The sequence below is a fragment of the Scardinius erythrophthalmus genome, assembly GCF_964197995.2.
Source record: "Scardinius erythrophthalmus genome assembly, chromosome: 11".
In the NCBI taxonomy this organism is placed as follows: Eukaryota; Metazoa; Chordata; class Actinopteri; order Cypriniformes; family Leuciscidae; genus Scardinius; species Scardinius erythrophthalmus.
The window spans coordinates 23,885,159-23,906,478 of record NC_138231.1 but is presented as its reverse complement, the minus strand read 5'-3'; the positions used below and the strand labels follow the sequence as shown (position 1 = coordinate 23,906,478).

Here is a 21,320-nt window from a genome sequence, read left to right as displayed (position 1 = left end):
CGATTTTAGCAGCTAATTTTCAGAAGACTTTTCTAAAGCAATGTCAGCAAACCAAAACACGCACAGTGAAAAATAACTCACAAAATAAAAAATAATTAAAATTTAAATATAAACATAATACTTTATTTTGATTTGTAATGTTTTTAAAATAAATAATCTTAACTATATATAAATGACAGTAACCCCTTCACACTTAAGTTTATATTTATAATATAATATTTATTTACATATTATATTTACAACACTGGTACCAGCTGAAGCACTAAATCACATTTGATTTTAGCAGTTGATCACGTGACTCATTGAACGTTATTATCACACTGTTGTGATCGTAAACGTCAAAGGGTTAATACAATTCAAATTAATTAATTTTAAATAGCTATTAAAGATTCTACTTCTCCCAATTAGTTTAAGGGAACAAACCAAATAAAAACATCATTCTACAGATTAGTATTGGCATTATTAATTTTATTGATTAAGCTTATCGATTGACGATTAATAAATTTGACACTTCTCTCTTTTTTTTGGGGGGGGGGGGGGCTATCTTTTGTAACGATTAACAGTAGTAACAGTAACGATTAATCGATTAATTGGTTGTTGATTTTAATGAAAATTAATTTAAAATATTCCTGAAAATTCATGTCCCTACTACTCATACAATTCAAACATAACATACATTCAAATAAATGAAACATAAAAATAGAGAGTTTCAAACAGCAGATATCCTCCCTGAAATATTTATGAAACAAATCAAAAAATTATATCTCACACAGAATCTTTTACCTGGCCCACTGGCAGGTGATATGGGCCCAGATCGTGATTGGCTGGAACCCACTGGTGAACCGACGGGCGAGGGCGAGGGCCCGCTGCGCATGCTGGGGACTCTGGGCGAGGCATGGGGCGAGAAGGGCGACTGGGCAGGGTTACTCTGCTCGCCCTGGCTACTGGTGGACCCGGAAGCGCTGACGGCTGAACTGAGACCCGCCTCTGTTCCAGTGGGGAGGTCATCTATAGAGCCAGATAGATCCTGAAGTACACAAACAGAAACAGGGAGAGTTGAAGTTAAGGCCATTTTCATACTTATCAAGACTCCAAAAGACTCCAATAAGGAGCAAAAAAACATTACTGGTTAATGGACTTGATGCCATGTCTCATTTGGAAGTGAGCAAATGAATGGATAAAATGACATCAGCTCTGAAGCAGCGAACCTGTAGAGACTCTAGTAAAAAATGAAAAATGAAGTCAGTCTGAACATATTGCACTAATGCTAAGTGTATGTTGCCAAAATTACAAACCTGCTGTCTGATCGATTGCTCCTGTCTGCCTCGCTGCCTGCTGTGAGTGTGTTTGCTTCGGTGCTGTAAGCTCCGTCTTAGCCTCGTATTTCCTTGTTTTGAACCATCATTTACTACAATTTCTAGTTGTTTATACTACTACTAAATACAGCTTACCCAACATCTCAGATTAACCTGACATCGCTAGCTTCCGTTACTACTAGCACAACACGCTAGTAATTCGCTAGCCTGTTAACCCGCCACCCGTGTGCTCAGCTATTTTTATTTATTTATTTTTCTCTCGCGCGCTCGCGCCTTTGAGTTCATAAAAGCTCAGGTGAGTAAGAATCACTCAACAAACACGGTGAGTAATGTCTTGTCCTGTTATTGTCACCTGCACTTCATGTCACATGTTTAGCATAGCCTTCTCTGTTGGCAATATAGGATTTATATGTGATAAATGCGAGGAGACAGTTAGGCTGACAGAGAAGATTTCAGAACTAGAAACAAGCATCCAAACTTTAATTGAGGATAGTAAGAGTGCTAGAGCTTCAGATACTATTTTGGATGCGCCTAGCATAGTGAACTCTTTACATGATGCGGTTCCAGCTGAATTAGTGCCTGCGCAGCCAGGCAAATGGGTGACAGTGAGGGATCGCTCTAGTCGCGGATCAAAAAACCACTCTTCCGTTCCGATTACCATAACAAATCGATTTGCCCCGCTCAGCGAAACACCCACTGAGAATTCTGTTGATTGTGCCCTAGTTATTGGCGATTCTATTACATGGAACGTGAAAAATAGAGACACCAACCACCATAGTCACATGTTTGCCGGGAGCCAGAGCGCCTGACATCAAAGCAAATTTAAAAGTGCTGGCTAATGCTAATCGTAAATTCTCTAAGATCATTATTCACGTCGGCACTAATGATGTTCGACTCCGCCAGTCGGAGATCACCAAAATTAATATTAAAGAGGTGTGTGAACTCGCAAGTACGATGTCAAGCACTGTAATTTGCTCTGGCCCCCTTTCCTGTTCGCAGGAGTGATGAGATAGTTAGTAGATTGTGTTCACTTAACGGTTGGCTGTCTAAGTGGTGTCCGCTTAATAATATATAATTTATAGACAATTGGAAAAGTTTTTGGGGCAAACCTGACCTGTTGAAAAGAGATGGTATTCATCCCTCCTGGGATGGTGCTGCTCTTCTCTCTAGTAATATGGCACATAGTCTTAGAGCTCAAACATGACAATCTGGGGCTCAGGTCAGGAACCAGACAGACTGGCTTAACCAACTCTCTGCTAGCGGCCTCGCGTCACCAAGGTCAGATAAATCCCATCACATAGAGCCTCTTTCACCTAGCTATCATCATATGGAGACGTCTGTTCCCCGAATTTGGAAATCCAAAAAAACGTTTAAACCCATCTAAGGTTAAAAATTGAATTGATGTTTAAAAAATAAAAAACAGCTATAATACAGATGAGCAAATGCTAAAGCTTGGGTTGCTGAATATTCGATCGCTTACTTCAAAAGCACTCATTGTTAATGATATGATTTCAGATAATAACCTAGATGTGCTGTGTTTAACAGAAACCTGGCTAAAACCAAACGATTACATTACTTTAAATGAGTCCACCCCGCAAGATTACTGTTATAAACATGAGCCTCCTCTGAAATGCAAAGGGAGAGGAGTTGCTGTAATCTATAGTAATATTTTCAAAACCACTAAGAAATCAAGTTTTAATTAAAGCTGCAAGCAGCCTCAAAGGGGACAAGCCCTCCAATGGTTCCCTGGGTTCAAAAAGTAGCTAAAAATACTTTGCTTTCAAAACTTTATAAGAAACTTTAATAACCAAAGTATTCTTACCATAGCAGTGCAGAGCCGCAAGAACAAAAACAGCACAAATTGAATATACATGTAAATGTACATCAAGCACAATAGCATTTAAGCACCAACAGCAGTGCAGAGCCAGAAGGAATTTAAATGACAACTTTATACACAATTTTAAAGTTGTCCCACACAGGATTCAAACTCACGACCGGAATGGTTCGGGACTCGTGACATGTGGTTTAGCAACTTGCGCCACTCAGAGGACGTGAATTACACAGCTGCTGAGGAGAGGCTTCAGTGTATGAATGAGCTCACAAAATCATGTTAACGAGATTAGCATGCTAAGCTAGCTTAATGCTAATGTAGCTTATGGTTATCCTGATAGCTGAAGAGCCACATTAAAAAGAATGGCATCTGGTAATGAAGGGTAACAAATTATTATGCTAAGCTAACTAGCATAAGGCAACAAACAGAGGCTAGGTCAACTTTGGAGACGAATATCTCGGGAACGGTAGCGAATATATCAAAAATCTATTCAGTCATTTTTTGTGCGGCTTGGTCCAAAGATCATCTGAGCAAACTTTGGGCAAAATTGAGCAAGATTTGAAGGAGGAGTAGCGAAAAAACTGTTTACCATTTGCTTCAATATGACGGACAGTCACATTGTTGGAAAATGACAAATGAGATATCGTCGGAATCTACATAATCCAAGCAACGTAATGACATAAAGAAATCAAATTTTAACCTATGTTTTCAAAAGTTATAAGCATATTTGCAAAACACCTTATACCTCTGGAACACTAGGTGGCGCTGTGTTCAAACTTCTCAGGTACCTTCAGGCCATGCTCATTGTTCATCCTATCCTGGCAAAATCAGTATCCACTGATTCGGCATGACCCAAGGAATACATAGATACCAAATTTAAGATTTTCTGACAAACTGTTCAAAAGTTATTGGCCAAAATAGCATTTTTCCATATCTCATGACCTGTAGGTGGCGCTGTTCCCAACTTTGGCATGGAACCTCAGAGCATGCTTCCGATGAAGTGTACCAATTTTCGTTTCGATTGATCAAACTTTGGCCGAGATACAGCCTCTTAGGCAATTTTGGGTGGACCTCGTTAAGTTTGCGACATCATAACTTTTGAACAGAGATGAATTAAAAAAATCTGTTCACTCACTTCTGTGCGAAAAAACTGAATACTGTACTTTTCAAAATGGGCACTACTGTAATGGGCAGAGTCTTAATGTAAGGTATTGGTTGTGATCACAATGATGAGAGGAATCAGATGTATTAAGTTTCATGTCTCTAGATCAAAGGGTTCAGAAGTTATAACCATTTAAATGTTGAAATTTTGAACTGGTGGTGGCGTTATAGAGTTGGTCCTAGAGGCTCAAAAATTGGTCCAATTACTATTCATTAGCATCACTAGAAGTGTACCAAATTTCATCATTTTCCTATGTACGGTACATAGGGCTGCCATAGACTTCCATTGGAGGAGGAGGAGGAGGAGGAGGAGGAAGAGGAAGAGGAAGAAGAAGAAGAAGAAGAAGAAGAAGAAGAAGAAGAAGAAGAAGAAGAAGAAGAAGAAGAAGAAGAAGAAGAAGAAGAAGAAGAAGAAGAAGAAGAAGAAGAAGAAGAAGAAGAAGAAGAAGAAGAAGAAGAAGGCGGCGGCTTGGCCCCTAATAATAAGAAAACTAACGGATACAATAGGGGCTATCCCCTTCGGGGCTTGGCCCCTAATAATAAGAAAACTAACAGATACAATAGGTGCCACAGCCCCTTCGGGGCTTGGCCCCTAAAAACTAACAGATACAATAGGTGCCTCAGCCCCTTCGGGGCTTGGCCCCTAAATATAATTATTTTGAAGTGTTAGTACTTAATGTAAAAATATATAGTATAAATGATAAATCACGTTTGAGATTTGTGCTGGCTACTGTATACAGGCCACCAGGGCACCATAAAGATTTTATCAAAGAATGTGTGGACTTTCTATCAGAATTAATATTGACTGCAGAAAAAGTACTAATTGTTGGTGATTTTAATATACACATCGATAATGAAAAAGATGCATTGGGATTGGCATTTAAAGACATTGTAAACTCAATTGGAGTTAGACAACACGTGTCAGGACCTACTCATCGTCGTAATCATACTCTAGATCTAATATTATCACATGGAATAGATGTTGATGCCGTTGAAATTCTGCAGTAGAGCGATGACATCTCAGATCATTATCTAGTCTCGTGTAAACTTCATTTAGCCAAGGCTGCAAAGCCAACTCCATGTTTCAAATATGTCAGACCTATCACTTCTGCCACTAAAGATTGCTTTATTAATAATCTTCCTAATCAGTTTCATCATCTCAGCATCCCGGATAGCTTAGAAGAACTTGATATTGCAACAGAAACTTTTAACTCTCTCTTTTCCAGCACTTTAGACACAGTTGCTCCATTGCGCTTAAAGAAGATTAAAGAAAATAGTCCAATGCCGTGGTACAACGAGCACACTCAGGCCCTTAAGAGAGCAGCCCGAAAAATGGAGCGCAACTGGAAGAAAACAAAACTAGAGGTATTTCACATTTCATGGAAAGAGAGCTCGACACAAGCAACACAGCAGTAATGACTTTATGAACTTCTTCACTTACAAGATTGATAATATCAGGGAGAAAATTATAACTATGCAACCGTCTACTACAGTATCGCATCAGGCAGTGCATTGTAGTCTCCCGGAGGAAAAATTTGATTCGTTCGTTGCTATAGAAGGGGAAGAATTTACTAAACTCGTTAAATCATCTAAATCTACAACATGTATGTTAGACCCTATACCGACTAAGCTACTGAAAGAAATACTTCCAGAGGTCATAGATCCTCTTCTTAATATCATTAATTCATTTTTGTCTCTAGGATACGTACCAAAAACCTTTAAGCTGGCTATGATTAAACTGCTTGTTAAAAAAACGCAACTTGATCCTACAGAATTAGTCAATTACAGGCCGATCTCGAATCTACCTTTTCTGTCAAAGATATTAGAAAAAGCAGTATTCTTCACAACTGTGTTCCTATCTTGAAAGAAATGATATCTGCGAGGATTTCCAGACAGGATTTAGACCATACCATAGTACCGAGACGGCTCTCGTTAGAGTCACAAATGATTTGCTCTTATCATCTGATCGTGGTTGTGTCTCTCTATTAGTGTTACTCGATCTACTGTAAGTGCTGCATTTGACACTATTGACCACAACATTCTTTTAAATAGACTCGAAAATTATGTTGGCATTAGTGGAATTGCACTAGCATGGTTTAAATCATACTTATCTGACCGTTATCAGTTTGTAGCAGTAAATGAAGAGATGTCTAATCGATCATAAGTTCAGTATGGCGTACCACAAGGCTCAGTACTAGGACCGCTGCTGTTCACTCTGTACATGCTACCATTAGGAGATATCATTAGGAAACATGGCATTAGCTTTCACTGTTATGCCGACGATACTCAGCTCTATATTTCTTCAAAACCTAACGAAACTTACCAATTCACAAAATTAACGGAATGCATAGCTGATATAAAAAATTGGATGACTCGTAATTTCCTACTTCTAAATTCTGAAAAAACAGAGTTTCTAATTATTGGACAAAAAACTTCCTCACGTAATAACCTAGAATACTGTCTAACACTTGATGGCTGCTCTGTTAAGTCTTCGTCGTCGGTTAGGAACCTGGGTGTGCTCTTTGATACCAATCTTTGATTTGAAAGTCACGTGTCCAGTATCTGTAAAACTGAATTTTTCAAATGCGGAACAATTAGTTTATGCGTTCATGACCTCAAGGCTAGATTATTGTAATGCTCTACTGGGTGGTTGCCCTGCACGCTTAATAAACAAACTACAGCTAGTTCAAAACGCAGCAGCTCGAGTTCTTACCAGAACCAGGAAGTATGACCATATTAGCCCGGTTCTGTCAAATCTGCACTGGCTCCCTATTAAACATCGCATCAATTTTAAAATATTGCTGATCACTTACAAAGCACTAAATGGTTTAGCTCCGCAGTACTTGAGCGAGCTCTTAACGCATTATAGTCCTACACGTCTATTGCGATCTCAAAATTCGGGCCAGTTGATAATACCTAGAATATCAAAATCGACTGCTGGCGGTAGATCCTTCTCCTATTTAGCACCAAAACTTTGGAACAGTCTTCCTACCATTGTCCGGGAAGCAGACACACTCTGTCAGTTCAAAGCTAGACTAAAAACACATTTCTTTGACCTAGCTTTCACATAATACATTATAGACTTCTATAATTCAATGTTAGGCTGCATAGATTAGGTCAGCTGGAACCGGGAACACTTCCCATAAATCCTGATGTACTCGTTACATCATAAGAAGAATGTCATCTACGCTAATTTTAGTGTCTTTGTTTATCCCGAGGTTTTCCCGCAGCCTGCCGGATCCAGGCCGTATCCAGATCTGATGAAGGACCTGCGCCTGGACCCGATGACAACGCAGTGCTGAAGTGCCAACTAGTCTCTCCCTATGGAGGATCCCTTTACCACTCTACAGATAAAGTGTTGTCGAGAAACTCAATTCGCGTATCTACCCCGAATTGATAAAATAAAATAAAATTCTGTATCAAAAATTATAAGGAAACACCAGTACTTTGTTTAGGCTTGGTTTGTAGGGAATTACAAACCTGCGTACATATATTCAAACGCACATAACTATAGAACCAATTCTTAATGCGCATGTGAACGTCATCAGCGTTTCTCACAGGTTCGCGTTTACAGTCTATGTAGAGAGAATGGTGTCGTCTTAGCGGCCCCTAATTTATAACAAATGATTGTTGCGACGGAAGCGAATCAATCATAACTAACCTTAGTTGGAAAATAACTAAAGAACCGCTATAAAGCCAAAACAATCTCTGTTACCATAAATTATACGTTTATCTCTGTAAAGCTGCTTTGAAACAACCTACATAGTTAAAAGCGCTATATAAATGAAGGTGACTTGACTGTGCCAAACTAAACCCTGTAAATACTCCACTAAAGCCAGGCTCAGACTACAGGAGTTTCTAAATCTTAACCGATTTTCCTCTTTTCAATCTCAAACCTGCACACACCACATGATTTGAAAATCGTGGCACATCACACACTACAAGATATTCTTAAGATTATCATGCCAGATTTTATCACCTCACGTGATCTCAAGGGGAAGCGGCTGTAAAAAAAATGCATACTGTGTCGCGCGCTGTAACTTCTTGTACACATTATAAAGGCAAATTGTGTAGTTGCCACATTTCTCCATCTCTGTTGTCCACCGGACCTGTAGGTTCAAGATTTGATCTGTAAACGCCTCACATTACCAGATAATCTGGACCTAACATCGTTTGGTAGAGTGGTTGTTTTACGAACTCGCGACGATCACTCATTGTAATTCCCCGTGGTCTCAAATGCAATGATGATACTGGAATACACAGCATCAGAAGTACCAACAATTTATTCTAAAGAAAAATAAGGATGAAACTGACCCAGCCAGCTATAGGCCAATTGCACTTCAGAATTTTGATAGAAAAGTAATTACTAAAGCGTTAGCTATTCGGCTTAACAAACATCTACCCTCTATCATTCACCCTGACCAGACTGGATTTATCCCTGGCAGATTCTCTTTCTCGAATGTACGTCGCCTTCTCAACACAATATACGCCAATCATACAAAAGCAAATGGGGCAGCTATCCTGTCCTTGGATGCGCAGAAAGCTTTTGATCAGGTCGAATGGCCTTATATGTTTGCGTCATTACAGCGTTTTGGGTTTGGCGAGGCATTTATATCTTGGGTCAGATTAATATACGCCAGGCCAATGTGCTCAGTTTTAACTAACACAGACAGGTCGCCTAGATTTCCCTTGCAGCGTTCAGTGCAACAGGGTTGTCCCCTCTCACCTGCACTTTTTGCCATTGCGATAGAGCCTCTCGCCCTAAGTATAAGGCGTCATACAGATATTACAGGTCTTGAAGTGGGGGGGCAGGGAAGCTCTTATTAGCCTGTATGCTGACGATATAATATTATATTTGCGGAACTCTGAGAGATCAGTTCCCATTCTCTTAGATTTAATTACTTCTTTTGGGAGACTATCGGGATATACCATTAATTGGTCAAAGAGTAACTTTATGCCTCTCTCTGACACTTACAACCCTGGTTTTTTGGAGAATATGCCATTTAAGATAGTTAGGGATCATTTCACGTATCTTGAACTGACAATCCCCAAAGATCCCAAATTAATATTTAAGTTAAATTTTGTGGAGTTTCTTTCTAAGCTCAAAAGTAATATAGGGAATTGGAAAATTTTACCTTTGTCTATGATTGGCCGTATAAATTCAATTAAAATGGTTTCTCTTCCTAGATTCCTATATCTGTGTCAAAATCTCCCTATTTTTCTTAACTCTGCTTTCTTTAAGGAACTGGATTCTATAATCCTGTCTTATTTTTGGAATTATAAGACCCACCGGATTTCTAAGAGTCATCTACAAAAATCCAAGTCTTTGGGTGGTCTGGGTATGCCAGTATTTAAAAATTATTATTGGGCTGCCAATATTAGGGCTTTAATGTTCTGGCTGAAGGAGGTACCGGGTAATCAGACCCCTGAGTCCCCCTTGTGGGTACAAATGGAGACCAACCTGGCTGTTGGCACCTCCTTAACGGCACTGCTGTTCTCCAAATTGGATAAGCCCAAAGAGTTGAATAAATTAAGCTTTGTTTTGAAAAATTCTGTCAAAATTTTAAATCAAGTGAGAAAAGTTCTGGCCCTGCCGGAGACCTCTGTTCATACGCCAATTTGTTACAATCAGTCCTTTTTACCCCCATGGTCTGATAAAACTTATCATGTCTGGAGGGAAAAAGGTTTGGGTTCCATTAAAGATCTTTATATTGAGGGACGGTTTGCATCTTTTAATCAGTTAAGAGAGAAATTTGATTTGCCTAATGCACATTTTTTTCGTTATTTACAAATCAGACATTACGTGAAGTCCAAAATTAGTAATTTCGAACTCCTCCCAGAGAAACATGTCTTTTTCGATGTTTTTTTCAATCCTCCTGGCTCTGTACGTCTTATTTCTAAATTTGTTTCTTTATTTGGAAGTTGTCTCTCAGCCCCTACTGTAAGATTTAAGGAGGCCTGGGAGGAAGATCTAGGAGTTGAGCTCTCCGATGACACGTGGGACAGGTGCTTGGCTACGATACATGCTTGTTCAGTCAATAGCAGACACCAACTGATCCAGTTCAAAGTTATTCACCGCTTACATTACACCAAAGCTAAATTGCATAAAATTTTCCCCTCCGTTTCACCAATATGTGACAGGTGTAAGGTGGCAGAGGATACAGCTTCTCATGCTTTTTGGTTTTGCCCTTTATTATCTGGATTTTGGTCAAGCATTTTTGACTGATACTCCAAGGCTTACAATAAGCCTCTTCCACCGGATGCTGAACTTGCCATCTTCGGCCTCTCACAGCGCACCTCTTGCCTGTCAGGTGCATTGAAACAGTCCTTAATGCTGGGTATGGTCGTGGCTAAGAGACTTGTGCTTAAGAACTGGAAGTCACCCTCACCCCCTTCCTTCCAGATGTGGATTATGGATATGATCTCTGTCATACAGATGGAAAGACTTCGACTTTTGAGGATTGATTCTATTGAAAACTTTTCTGCTGTTTGGGGTCCATTTCTTGGGTATTTGGACAAGTTAACAGCTCAGTCGGCCCCCAAAGACTTCTCTAAGGTCTAGGCTGCATATCCCTTCTGGGCACCTAGTCTGCTGTGCAGCTTTTTATTAATATACCTTTATGTACCTTTTTTTTTTTTTGTGTGTGTGTGTGTGTGTAGTCCGAGCCAGTGTTGTTTGTTCTGTGTTTTTACTTGAAAAATCCTTTAAAATAAAGTATAAAAAAAAAAAAGAAGTACCAACAATTTTCTGTAACTAATAAGCATCATGGCAAATAATGGGAAAATAAAACTGATTTCCTTTGCCGTGTAGTACAACAGGCCCAGTGGTGCTGAAGGACTATGGAACAAAACTCTCCAATGAGGCCTTAAATTCCACTACAAATGAGCCTGTGGTTCCAGCTCGAGCAGTGTCATGGAGTTCAATGAATGATTGTGATGGAAACTCACACAGTTTTCAGAAAAGACTAACTTCACGTTGCAGGCTTAGCGGTTGATGACCTAGTTGAGGATGAAGAGGAACATATGCTCAGCTTTACGCAATACCACATATCGGTCTCGATGACGAGTGTCATGAAGACTGTGGGTCAACTACTTCCAGCAGTTACTTTCTCTACTGGAAAGTCTCGGCTTTTCCAGATACACTAGACAGCTTGATGGTGTTATCAAAGATTCTTTTTCCAGATGACTCAAAGGAGTGCGATGGCTCACATTTCGTAAAAAGTTCACTCTATGAAGCCAACATGTTTAATCTCAGTTTGCAACGTAATTCCAGTTTTAAAGGGATAGTTCATCCACCAAAAATCTAATCCCTGTTATTATTTACTCATCATGACCATACAAAAGATGTATTATATAACTATATAATAGTGAACAAGGGATGTTAAACTCCAAAAAGGACCAAAAACAGACCATAACTAGTCGTAATATGGACCAAATTTGAAGTTTTCCATTGAAAATATTTTACACTACTCTCAAATCTCAGAGCAATATGAATTTGTTCCTATTTAAATATGGCACATTATGATTGGTTCCAAGCCACTGCAAAAGGCACTGACATTATTGAAGTAAAACCTAGTGTGACACATTTTGACGAGTCATATTTGAATGCAAGTTGAAGTCAGAGATTTGAAAAAAAGAGGTAGAGAAAAACATTTTTAGTGAATAATGACTCACCATTTTTTCCTCACAAAAAAACTATAGAATGGCTTCAGAAAACTTCAGGTGTAACGCAAAAGTCACTTTTATTTTATGGTGCTTTGTTATTTTTGGAGCTGGTCACCATTAATTTTAACTGCGTGAAAATAAGCTGCATGAACATTCTTTAAAATGTCTCTGTGTTCGACAGAAGAAAGCAAGTCATTTGGGTTTTGAAAGTGTAGTGAATGATGACAACATTTTTAGGATAACCATTCTAAATTGTAGCATAGGTGACTTCTCTTGTTTTAATTTCATACGTTGTAGACAAAATCAAGCTTTCCTAGTGGTATAAGTCAAATCACTTCAACCTTGTACAAATTAGTCAAGGCTGGAGCTTGCTTGATTTATGTCCATAATTAGTTATATTCGTTAAGTCTCTGACTTCTTTAATTGATGAACGCAATTATTCAGGCTCATTGGCCATTCAAAGTTCCTCTCTTTCCATCTCTCACACTCCAAATCTCAGCAGAGGAGAAAAGACAGAGAACAAAAAAAAGGAATACAGTGTCTCTCTCTCTCTTTCTCTCTCTCTCTCTCTCTCTCTCTCTCTCTCTCTCTCTCTCTCTCTCTCTCTCTCTCTCTCTCTCTTCTGATTGGAGAAACTGAGTAATGCTCATCCTTCATCATTTCACATGACAGCCTCCATACTACCCAATTAAAACATGGAGGAATTATGAGAGGAAAATTGGGGAGCCAGGCATGGCCATCTGAAGCCTGGACTCTATAAAAGAGCTCAGAATTCAAAACCTAGATTTATGGACTTTGTTGAGGCGGGATTTTTTTAATAAAAAAAAATTGTAATTAAAAAAATATATATATTATTGCATATACATAATACATACATATATACACACACACACACTATATATATATATATATATATATATATATATATATATATATATATATATATATATATATATATATATATATATAAATAAAATAATATTGGGATAGTACCTATAATTTCTATTTAAACTATCTATAGGCGGACCTACATATAAGTATAAGTTTGTCAGATAATATGATGGACTGTAAAGGCCCCAATACACTTCAAGCTAAATCGAAGAACGAACTGATATGACGTCAATTTGAACAAAATCTGGCCAAAACAAAGTTCGTCTTCTGTTCATTTTGGGAGTTCAAAACAGCCTGCCAAATCGAATTTTCCGGAAAGTTTTACTCTGGCTGATAAACACCTTTGAACTCCCGTTGGTCCGTGGCAATTATGTGATAGCTAGCTGTGGCTCTGAGGCTCCGCCCTCTTTGGCGTGGAAATCTTCATCGGTTTATTTCTTCTGTTCCGTCCGTCGAAGGTCGGACATACGCAAGTAAAAACATGAACACACTAGAGAGCTGCTTTATAGTAGAAATTGAAGTTGTAATTCTACTGTAATTCGCTGCTCTCAGTAGCGTGGGTGGCGTCAGGATGCTCGCTAACAGTATACCGCTTTTCACGTATTTCGATTTTACCCCAAAGCGAAGAACGAAAAAGAACTTCGCTGTGAGTATATTGGGTCCTTAACAGATGCTATAGTACGATTGGTTAGTAACATCTTAGGGTTCGTTTACGCAACAACGATATGCTTAAAACTGAGAAGTTTTTCCTTTGAGTTTTCTGTGTACAGACGACACCATTGTCAAAACACGATTACCATTCACACGTATCCGTGAAAACGACTAAAAACCCTGTATTCTGCTGCCCTGCCATTAGACGGCGATGTAACACTATAGACTGAATACAAACTCTTTTTGTTCCAAAAATAAAAGTGGCACAGAAATCAACCATGATGTTTGTCTTCTGATTATGTTGAAACCACAGAAGAAGAAATCCCAAAAATGGATGCTAGAGCACTTTAGGGCTTTGTGCTCCAGCCAGTCATGAGAAGAGACAATAGATAGTCACACATCAGTGAGGGAGTGGGGCCGTAAGGCAATACGGGTATACACACACGCACACACACACACACACACACACACACACACACACAATGCGCTGACGGAGGAATTCTCTTTCCCTGTTGTGATGCCTGACAATCTGAAAAGAGGTTGACATATTGGGTTTGACGAGAGCGTTCCCCAAACACAGACAGCGTGCTGGAGCCGGGAGTGGAGGTGGATTAGGCAACCGCAAGGGAAATGGAGGAAAATATATGTATCTTTCTGACAGGAGCAGCAACAATAATAAGTCTTCATACTAAAAATCATTGTGACAGATAGGTTCTATACTTCTGATGTAAAAAAGCTCTACTATATTTCACACAACTGGTGAGCTGGTGGAAGAAGTCTGTAGTTATTCTATGAGCTTGGAAGACAGAACAACAAAGTGGCGCTTGCCTATGCGTGAATGGCAAAGACTTTAACCACAGTGGGTGTGATCACACCAGCAGAGAAACACAGCAGGGTTCAGGAAATAAAAAGGTCATTCTAAATCTCCATAGTGAAATTGATTTTCAGTGATAAAGTTTAAACCTTTCAAGATAGACCTACCCTGAGCTCAGAGATTAAGTGATGATGCACTACCATTCAAAGGTTTGGGGTAAAAAAGAGTGATAAAAAGTAGTAGTGTAAGGGGATGGGGGAAGATAAAATTTTAAATATTTAAATATAAGTTTAGCATGTGCAGGATGATGATGCATCACCCAATGTGTTATTACAGGAAATAAACAGAAAAAATTGCCAATTTAGTAGTTGTAGTAGTAGTTGCACAAAATGTTAAATATTAAAAGAGTGGTAAGATGGCCCCTATTACGATAAGATTGCTTTAATTTACTTTTGATATGATTCTTATTAATATTTACATATTTTTTAAACTGTCATTAAAGTAAAATACTAAAACTATTTTATTTAAAACTTTATTTTGACAATTTATTTGAATAATTGAATAACCAATGACAGACAAAGCAGAAGCCCAGTAAAAGAGATTCATCTGAAAGGTAAAATTATTCTATGATTTATATACAGGCATATGAATATTTACTTTATTTACCCATATTTAAATTGAAGATATCTCATAACAGAAAGACTATAAATGCAAATTGAATTTCACAACTAACCTAGAGGTTTTTAATGAAAGCAAAGATGTATCTAATTCATGGAAGTATTGAATAATAACCCCAATAATTAGAAATAAGTATTACATTTGAAAAATAATACCAAATTAATAATGCGTAACAAGATTCCACTCAGGGCCTTCTGTGCCAATTCTGGGTGGCTCATCTTACCCCAAGGGTCTAATTTGATCTTTTTTACTTCAAAACAAAAACTATAACTTTTACTTTTTTCCCTCAATAATAAATAGACCAAAAAATATATTCAACATAATACAATGTCATAGATCACTCCAGAGACATAAAATTACATCAATTAATCTCAAAACGGTTTCACCTTACTTAATCTCAGAAATGTTGATATTCAGATGAAATGACATAATTAAAAAATAGCGTAGCCATTCATCAAAAATGCTGAGATGAGATTGTGTGCCATCTGTGGTCAGGAAAAAAAAATTAAGGTTACGCTACAAACTGTAATATTATTCAAAATTTTAAAAAATATATAATTTGTTCCTATGATTGCAAAGCTGAATTTTTTGCATTATTACTCCAGTCTTCAATGTCACATGATCCTTCATAAATCATGCTAATAAGCTGATTTTGTGCTAAAGAAACATTTCTTATTATCATCAATGTTGGAAACGGTTGTGATGCTTAATATCTTTGTGGCTAAATTGTACGCTCAACAATTAGTTGGCAAAATGTAAGCTAACAAAAAAAAAAATTCAAAGAATGAGAAATGTTTATTGTTATGATCTATAGCTTAGATTGTATACTATTATATATAACAATTAGAGAAGATTAATGGTCATAATTATATAGCTACAATTTTTTTTTTTAGGATTTCTAATCAGCCCTGGAAAAAAACATGACCAGTTCTTCAGCAATAACAAAGTACTGACAATAAAACAGAGAAATTGGTAAAGTTGCCCGTTTTGTCTTTATACTACAGCTTTGAGACTCGATTAACAGAACGTTTTATTGTCTGCAGTCATAGATATAAAGTATCCGATACGTGAAGATACGATTTTGAAAGGAGTGAAAGAGCATAAAAAGGGTGAAAATGAAGTAATTCTTTATAACAGAAGTAGTTCATTCATTCAGTAAGTACATAGTTCCTCTGTGCATTCTGTCTTCCTTTGTTTCCAATGCAATGTTGTAGTGTGATAAATTTTGGAGCTGGTTGGTTTGGATCAAGTATTTATTGATTGTTTTGAAATCCTTATGGGGAAAATGAATGAAAAAAATACTTCCAAAAGGCCGAAGAACAAGAGTGCGGGCAGTGTTGAGCTTCATGCTCTGTTTACTTTAAAACCCTCTTTAAACAAATCATTGCAGTATAATCAAACATTTGACATGTTTAATGACACCATAACAAAGGCACTGGCTGAACACTGCATGACTCCATTTACATTCTGGACCAGATCTACTTTCTTACATAATTGGGATGTGCAATTAAACAATGAAATAGACCAACTGCCTTATTGTCTCAAAGGGACACTAGTTTACTCAAAAATGAAAATTCTGTCATAAATTAAAGCTGCAGTCCATAACTTTTTTGGGTTAAAATTAATCCAAAATAAATTTGAGCAAGTACATAACCAGCCAGTGTTCAAAACTATCTGCTTGCCTTCAAAACGGTAAGCTTGTAATAATGTTTTTAATTCCAGTGGTACTGGTGGATTTCCGCGGGACATTTGAGCATGTCTTTGCGTCATTAGGCCACATCTGTACACATAAAGAAGGAGTCTCGGTTGGTAGGCTATATTGCGTGTGAGGATGTTGGAGGTGGAGATTTATAGCCTTTTCTCACAGCACTTGATATAATTAAACTTATCAATTTGATGGCGGATCCAGAAAGGTTCAAATGACAATTACTAATCCTAACATCATTCAAACTGCAAAGTGTTAACTTATATTTGTGTACAGTCGAAATAAAACACAACATTGTGCTTTTGTAAAATAAATTCAAGCAATCTGCCCCCGAAATGGCGCTAATTTTAAAATTAAACTAAAATGCTCACGGCTGCACGGGCATTCATAACGGTGGCGAGGAACGAGGAACTCACCATGGCGAGGAACGAGCAGAACAGAGTCAACATTTTATAGTTCATTCCTACTTCCATAGGAATTCATTGAAAACGCTCGCTCTGCTCTGCACAATTATCCATGTAAGTGCGGACAAACATATTTAACTTTCGTTTTTAAGTTAGCGATTCAAAAGCCCCCAGCGGTGTCACACGTTGATTAACCGGTGGTAAAATATTCTCACCGTCACATACCTAGTATATTTTTATATAGATACAACAGGCCTACCTGATTTTGAACACAAGAGGGCAGTATAGCACTATGAATGACATAATTTATTTATTTTTTGGACTAAAAAAACTTTCTGGATGTTTTTAAACTTAATTATTAAATTGAAAAAAAAAAAGAATAAAATGGGTTTAGTTCTGATATTTGTACAATTTTATATAGAAATAAATGGTGTATAATTACATTTTTAGAAGATAGTTTTTAGTGTTTCCTTTTTTGACATTACTTTAATCCCTCGCCATAGCAAAACTGTTTGAGATATTTATTATCTGTTTACAATTTAGCATCTTTAATGTATTTTCATCATGTTGAAAAAGTTCGGTGAGAATAAAATAAACCACTTAAGAGGAGTGGGTAAAAATTCAGAGGCTGATTTTGCAAAGAAATCCACATTCAAACCAAAATATCTGACTTCCTATTGCTCGGAGCTAATGACTGTAAATTAGAAAATTGTCCGGCTCGATGAGACCAATATGCGTACTGATTTTTGTGACTGTACATAAAATTAACCCCCCCACTTTTGTCAAAAGCATTTAGAAAGTGACACACTTCCTGCTGCCAGTTGGTGGCGCTATAACTTTGACTCACAATAGTTACATACATGAGATATCAAAAATCCGTCCGCAATTTATAGTCCAGGCGTTTTAGGAAAAAAGGGTGAACAAATTGCAACAGAATCAAACTCAACTAATTTTGTATCCTCCATATGTCCTGAGTAAGAAAAAAAAAGCCCAGAAGAATCCCATTAGGGGAAAGTTCCGAAAAAGACCCAAATATATCCTATTCATACGCCAATTCATTATTTTTCTCACATGAATAGGGTAAAAAATTTAACCTTTAGATATCAAAATGAAAATTACTGAGTTGATTACTTATATCAAGACAAACAAAAAATGTATTACAAGTTTTTTTTTAATTGTTTGTTAACATGGACAAACGGTGCATAATCTAATTACAGATGTGCTAATTTGCATAAATACCACAACAGATCTAAACATTGGGTCTAGCCAGGTGAAAATGTCTTGTTGAATCTTGTTGACACATAACAGTAAAATACTTAATATTAAGGTCTGAATGGAACCCATTTAGGCTACCCATGAGCATTAATACATAGAGGCAGAAAGAAGTACTTTAAACCAGCCTTTATTAATTTTTAAGAGATTGGGTTTGGGGCTGGGTCCGTGGGACTGTTTCTGGGGGACGAGTCTGAGGCAAGAACAGGAGACAATGGTAAGGAGAATGCAGAAGACAAAAGGTAAGAAAAATAAAAAGTGAATCCCAAGAAAGTCCCACGGACCCAGCCCCAAACCCCATTCCCCGACTTCCGGTTGGGCTTTTGTAAAACTTAGAGCACGAAAGTTGTTCAGCCCGATGAGATCTATATGTGTACTGAGTTTCATATTATTACATGCAAGCGTGTTTGATTTATGGACCAAGTTTTCGGACACCATTCCAGGAGGCGCTGTCGAGCCCCCCTGCCACGCCCAGGTACCAGCTTCAGTCTGGCCCTGATGGCCGCAGGTTCTGACGTGTGCAAAATTTCAAGAGTTTCTGAGCATGTTAAGGGCCCCAAAAGTGGCAAAAGGCAGAAAAAAAAAAAAGAAAAAAAAATATATATATATAGCTGCGAGCAGCGATTGCAGGCCCAAGCCGGTGGCACCGCCACCCTGGTGCCTTTAGTTACACTAAAGGGGGGGATTTTTCACCCTTGAAAAAAAAAAAAAAAAAAAAAAAAATTCCTTACGGAAACAGGGCTTGGGCCCTAAATATCGGAAGGCCATTAAATGTAGTCATGCAATGCTGATGTTGTTAACATTAACAAATTGAGAACAAAGTATAATTTGCACGGCTTAACGTGATATGATAAGCAAACATTGTATATAATCAGCGCGATTTACTGCAATGCTTTTTTTCCCTAAGTTGGTCAGAACAAAAGTGGATGTTACTTGTTCAGATTACATTTTCCGGTGAAAACTCTTATGCTGGCCATACTTCCAAAAAGAAGAATCTGTGATTGCGATTTTGCGAATGACAGTATCCACACCAGCGACTGACAGCCGCACATTCTCCTCAAAACATCGGATTCATCCGTGCTATGCGGTGCCGAGGCACAACCCATGTAAAGTTGATAATTCCGCGAATAACTGCAATTGCAGATTCCGAACAGACAAAGAGGAAAAACTACGGACTGCAGCTTTAATTAATTCTCATGTTACGAAGCACGTTTGAGCTTCAGCAAGAGGTTTGTTCTTGTGCGTCAAGAAGGTTCGGTTAAGCTTCTGTTTATGTTCGCTGATCAATGTTTATGTGACTAAAAGCTTAAATTCAATCTGTTCAACATTTAAAGCTATCAAGTCTCTTCAGAAAATTTAGACTAAACCACTCGATTCATATGGATTAGTTTTACGATCTCTCTATTAACTTTTTGAAGCATCGAAGCATCAAAGTGTCAGTGGCGTAGCGGTCAATAGAGGGACAGAAAGATCATCAAAATTTGATCTTCATTTGTGTTCAGAAGATCAACGACATGAGGGTGAACTATTTTCCTTTAAAGAAGTCATGAATAATTAGGCTGGTTCTGAGATCACCTGACCAGATTCTGCATGTTTCTTAGTAAGCGCTTACATAATGCATGTTGCTGCGTTTAAACTAACAGTAAAAACTAGCAGCAGATTGAAACAGAATGCAAGGTTCTTTATAAAAAAAAAACTACTTTTTACTTAACGGTATAAAAATACAACACTCATGGTGGGACGCTAAAGAAACAACAAAAGACAGGATGCAACGGCTGGAGATATCTAACTGATTGAAAGGGGCTTTGCAATTTAAAGATGCAAATTTTCCCAAGAGGGTTTAACTGTGCAAACTGTCTTACATCTAAAGAACAGCATGCCAGCGGCACGCTAATTAAAGCACCGCTGCTTAAAACGTCAAAACTAAAAATATATATTTAAGAAAAAAACATGTCAAACTCAATCTATTAGGCTAGTCGCTTGTTGGACAACTAGTCAATTAGTCGAACATGGTGATGCATCTGTATTACATAATGTTAAAACTGTGAAGGACATCTATAGAAAAGTAGCGACATAGAGACAGTCAGATCATTACATCAAGAGTGTGTGCCTCTGTGAGTGTGTGTTTAGAAGGAGGAATGAATGAAGCTGCCTCCCTTTTAAGACACACAGATAAAACAAAACAACAAAAAAGGACGGACAACAAAAGATTACTTTATCCGCACTGCGTGATAATGAGAAATGCTCTGTGTGTCTGTACGAGGAACCGAACTGACAGAAGTGTGTGAGAGAGTAGATGTCAGATCTCCCGTCACCTCATCATATCTCATCTTGTCAGTGGTAGCATCAAAGAGCTGTCTGACAGAGCATGTAAAATTGCAACCATCACGTCACTGTGTGCGGATCCCATTCGCAGCCCATTAAACACTGAAGTGTGACAGTGGCTTTCTGTTGTGGCTGATGTCAGTGCTTCAGTTGACAGCAGTGATAGGAGACGTCTATGGCGGATCAGACTCGCTCAGCAGGTGGCCTGTCAAACTCGTCCCTGCCATCATTTCTCACCCAGAATGTCTGAAGCTCCACTCTCACATGCAGGGTTTCAACTTGTATAACTGAGCTCTGTGGTGAAGGAAATGGGCTTTCAGCACACAGTACCCAATGTGAGGAAGTCCATAGGAATGCATTGTTTCAATTTAATTTGTGTTCTAGTGGCACAAAATGGAATTGCAATTGCATTTGTTTAAGCAGACCCACTGGTCTGGACATGATGACATTGGCTCAACCAGTAGCATGAGGTTGGTGAGACTATTTGCCTGAAAGTCAAGTAGGTTTAATACTGTTCGGATCAATGTTGAGATCAATATGTTTGGATTTCTTACAGTTCATTACTGAGAAGGTTTGATCACAGATTTTGCAAACAGCACAATGTGAA

At 38.1% G+C, this 21,320-nt stretch overlaps 1 protein-coding gene across 8 annotated transcripts in view; it reads right to left on the bottom strand.

Annotated features, from left to right (window-relative positions):
* Positions 1 to 21,320, bottom strand: part of arid1b (AT-rich interactive domain 1B) — a 114,126-nt gene that overhangs the window by 55,315 nt on the left and 37,491 nt on the right. For all 8 annotated transcript variants that reach the window (XM_081379174.1, XM_081379175.1, XM_081379178.1 and 5 more), the window contains one exon: positions 784 to 1,027. In XM_081379174.1, the coding sequence (XP_081235300.1) occupies positions 784 to 1,027 (244 nt within the window). The remainder of the gene's footprint in view (positions 1 to 783; positions 1,028 to 21,320) is intronic.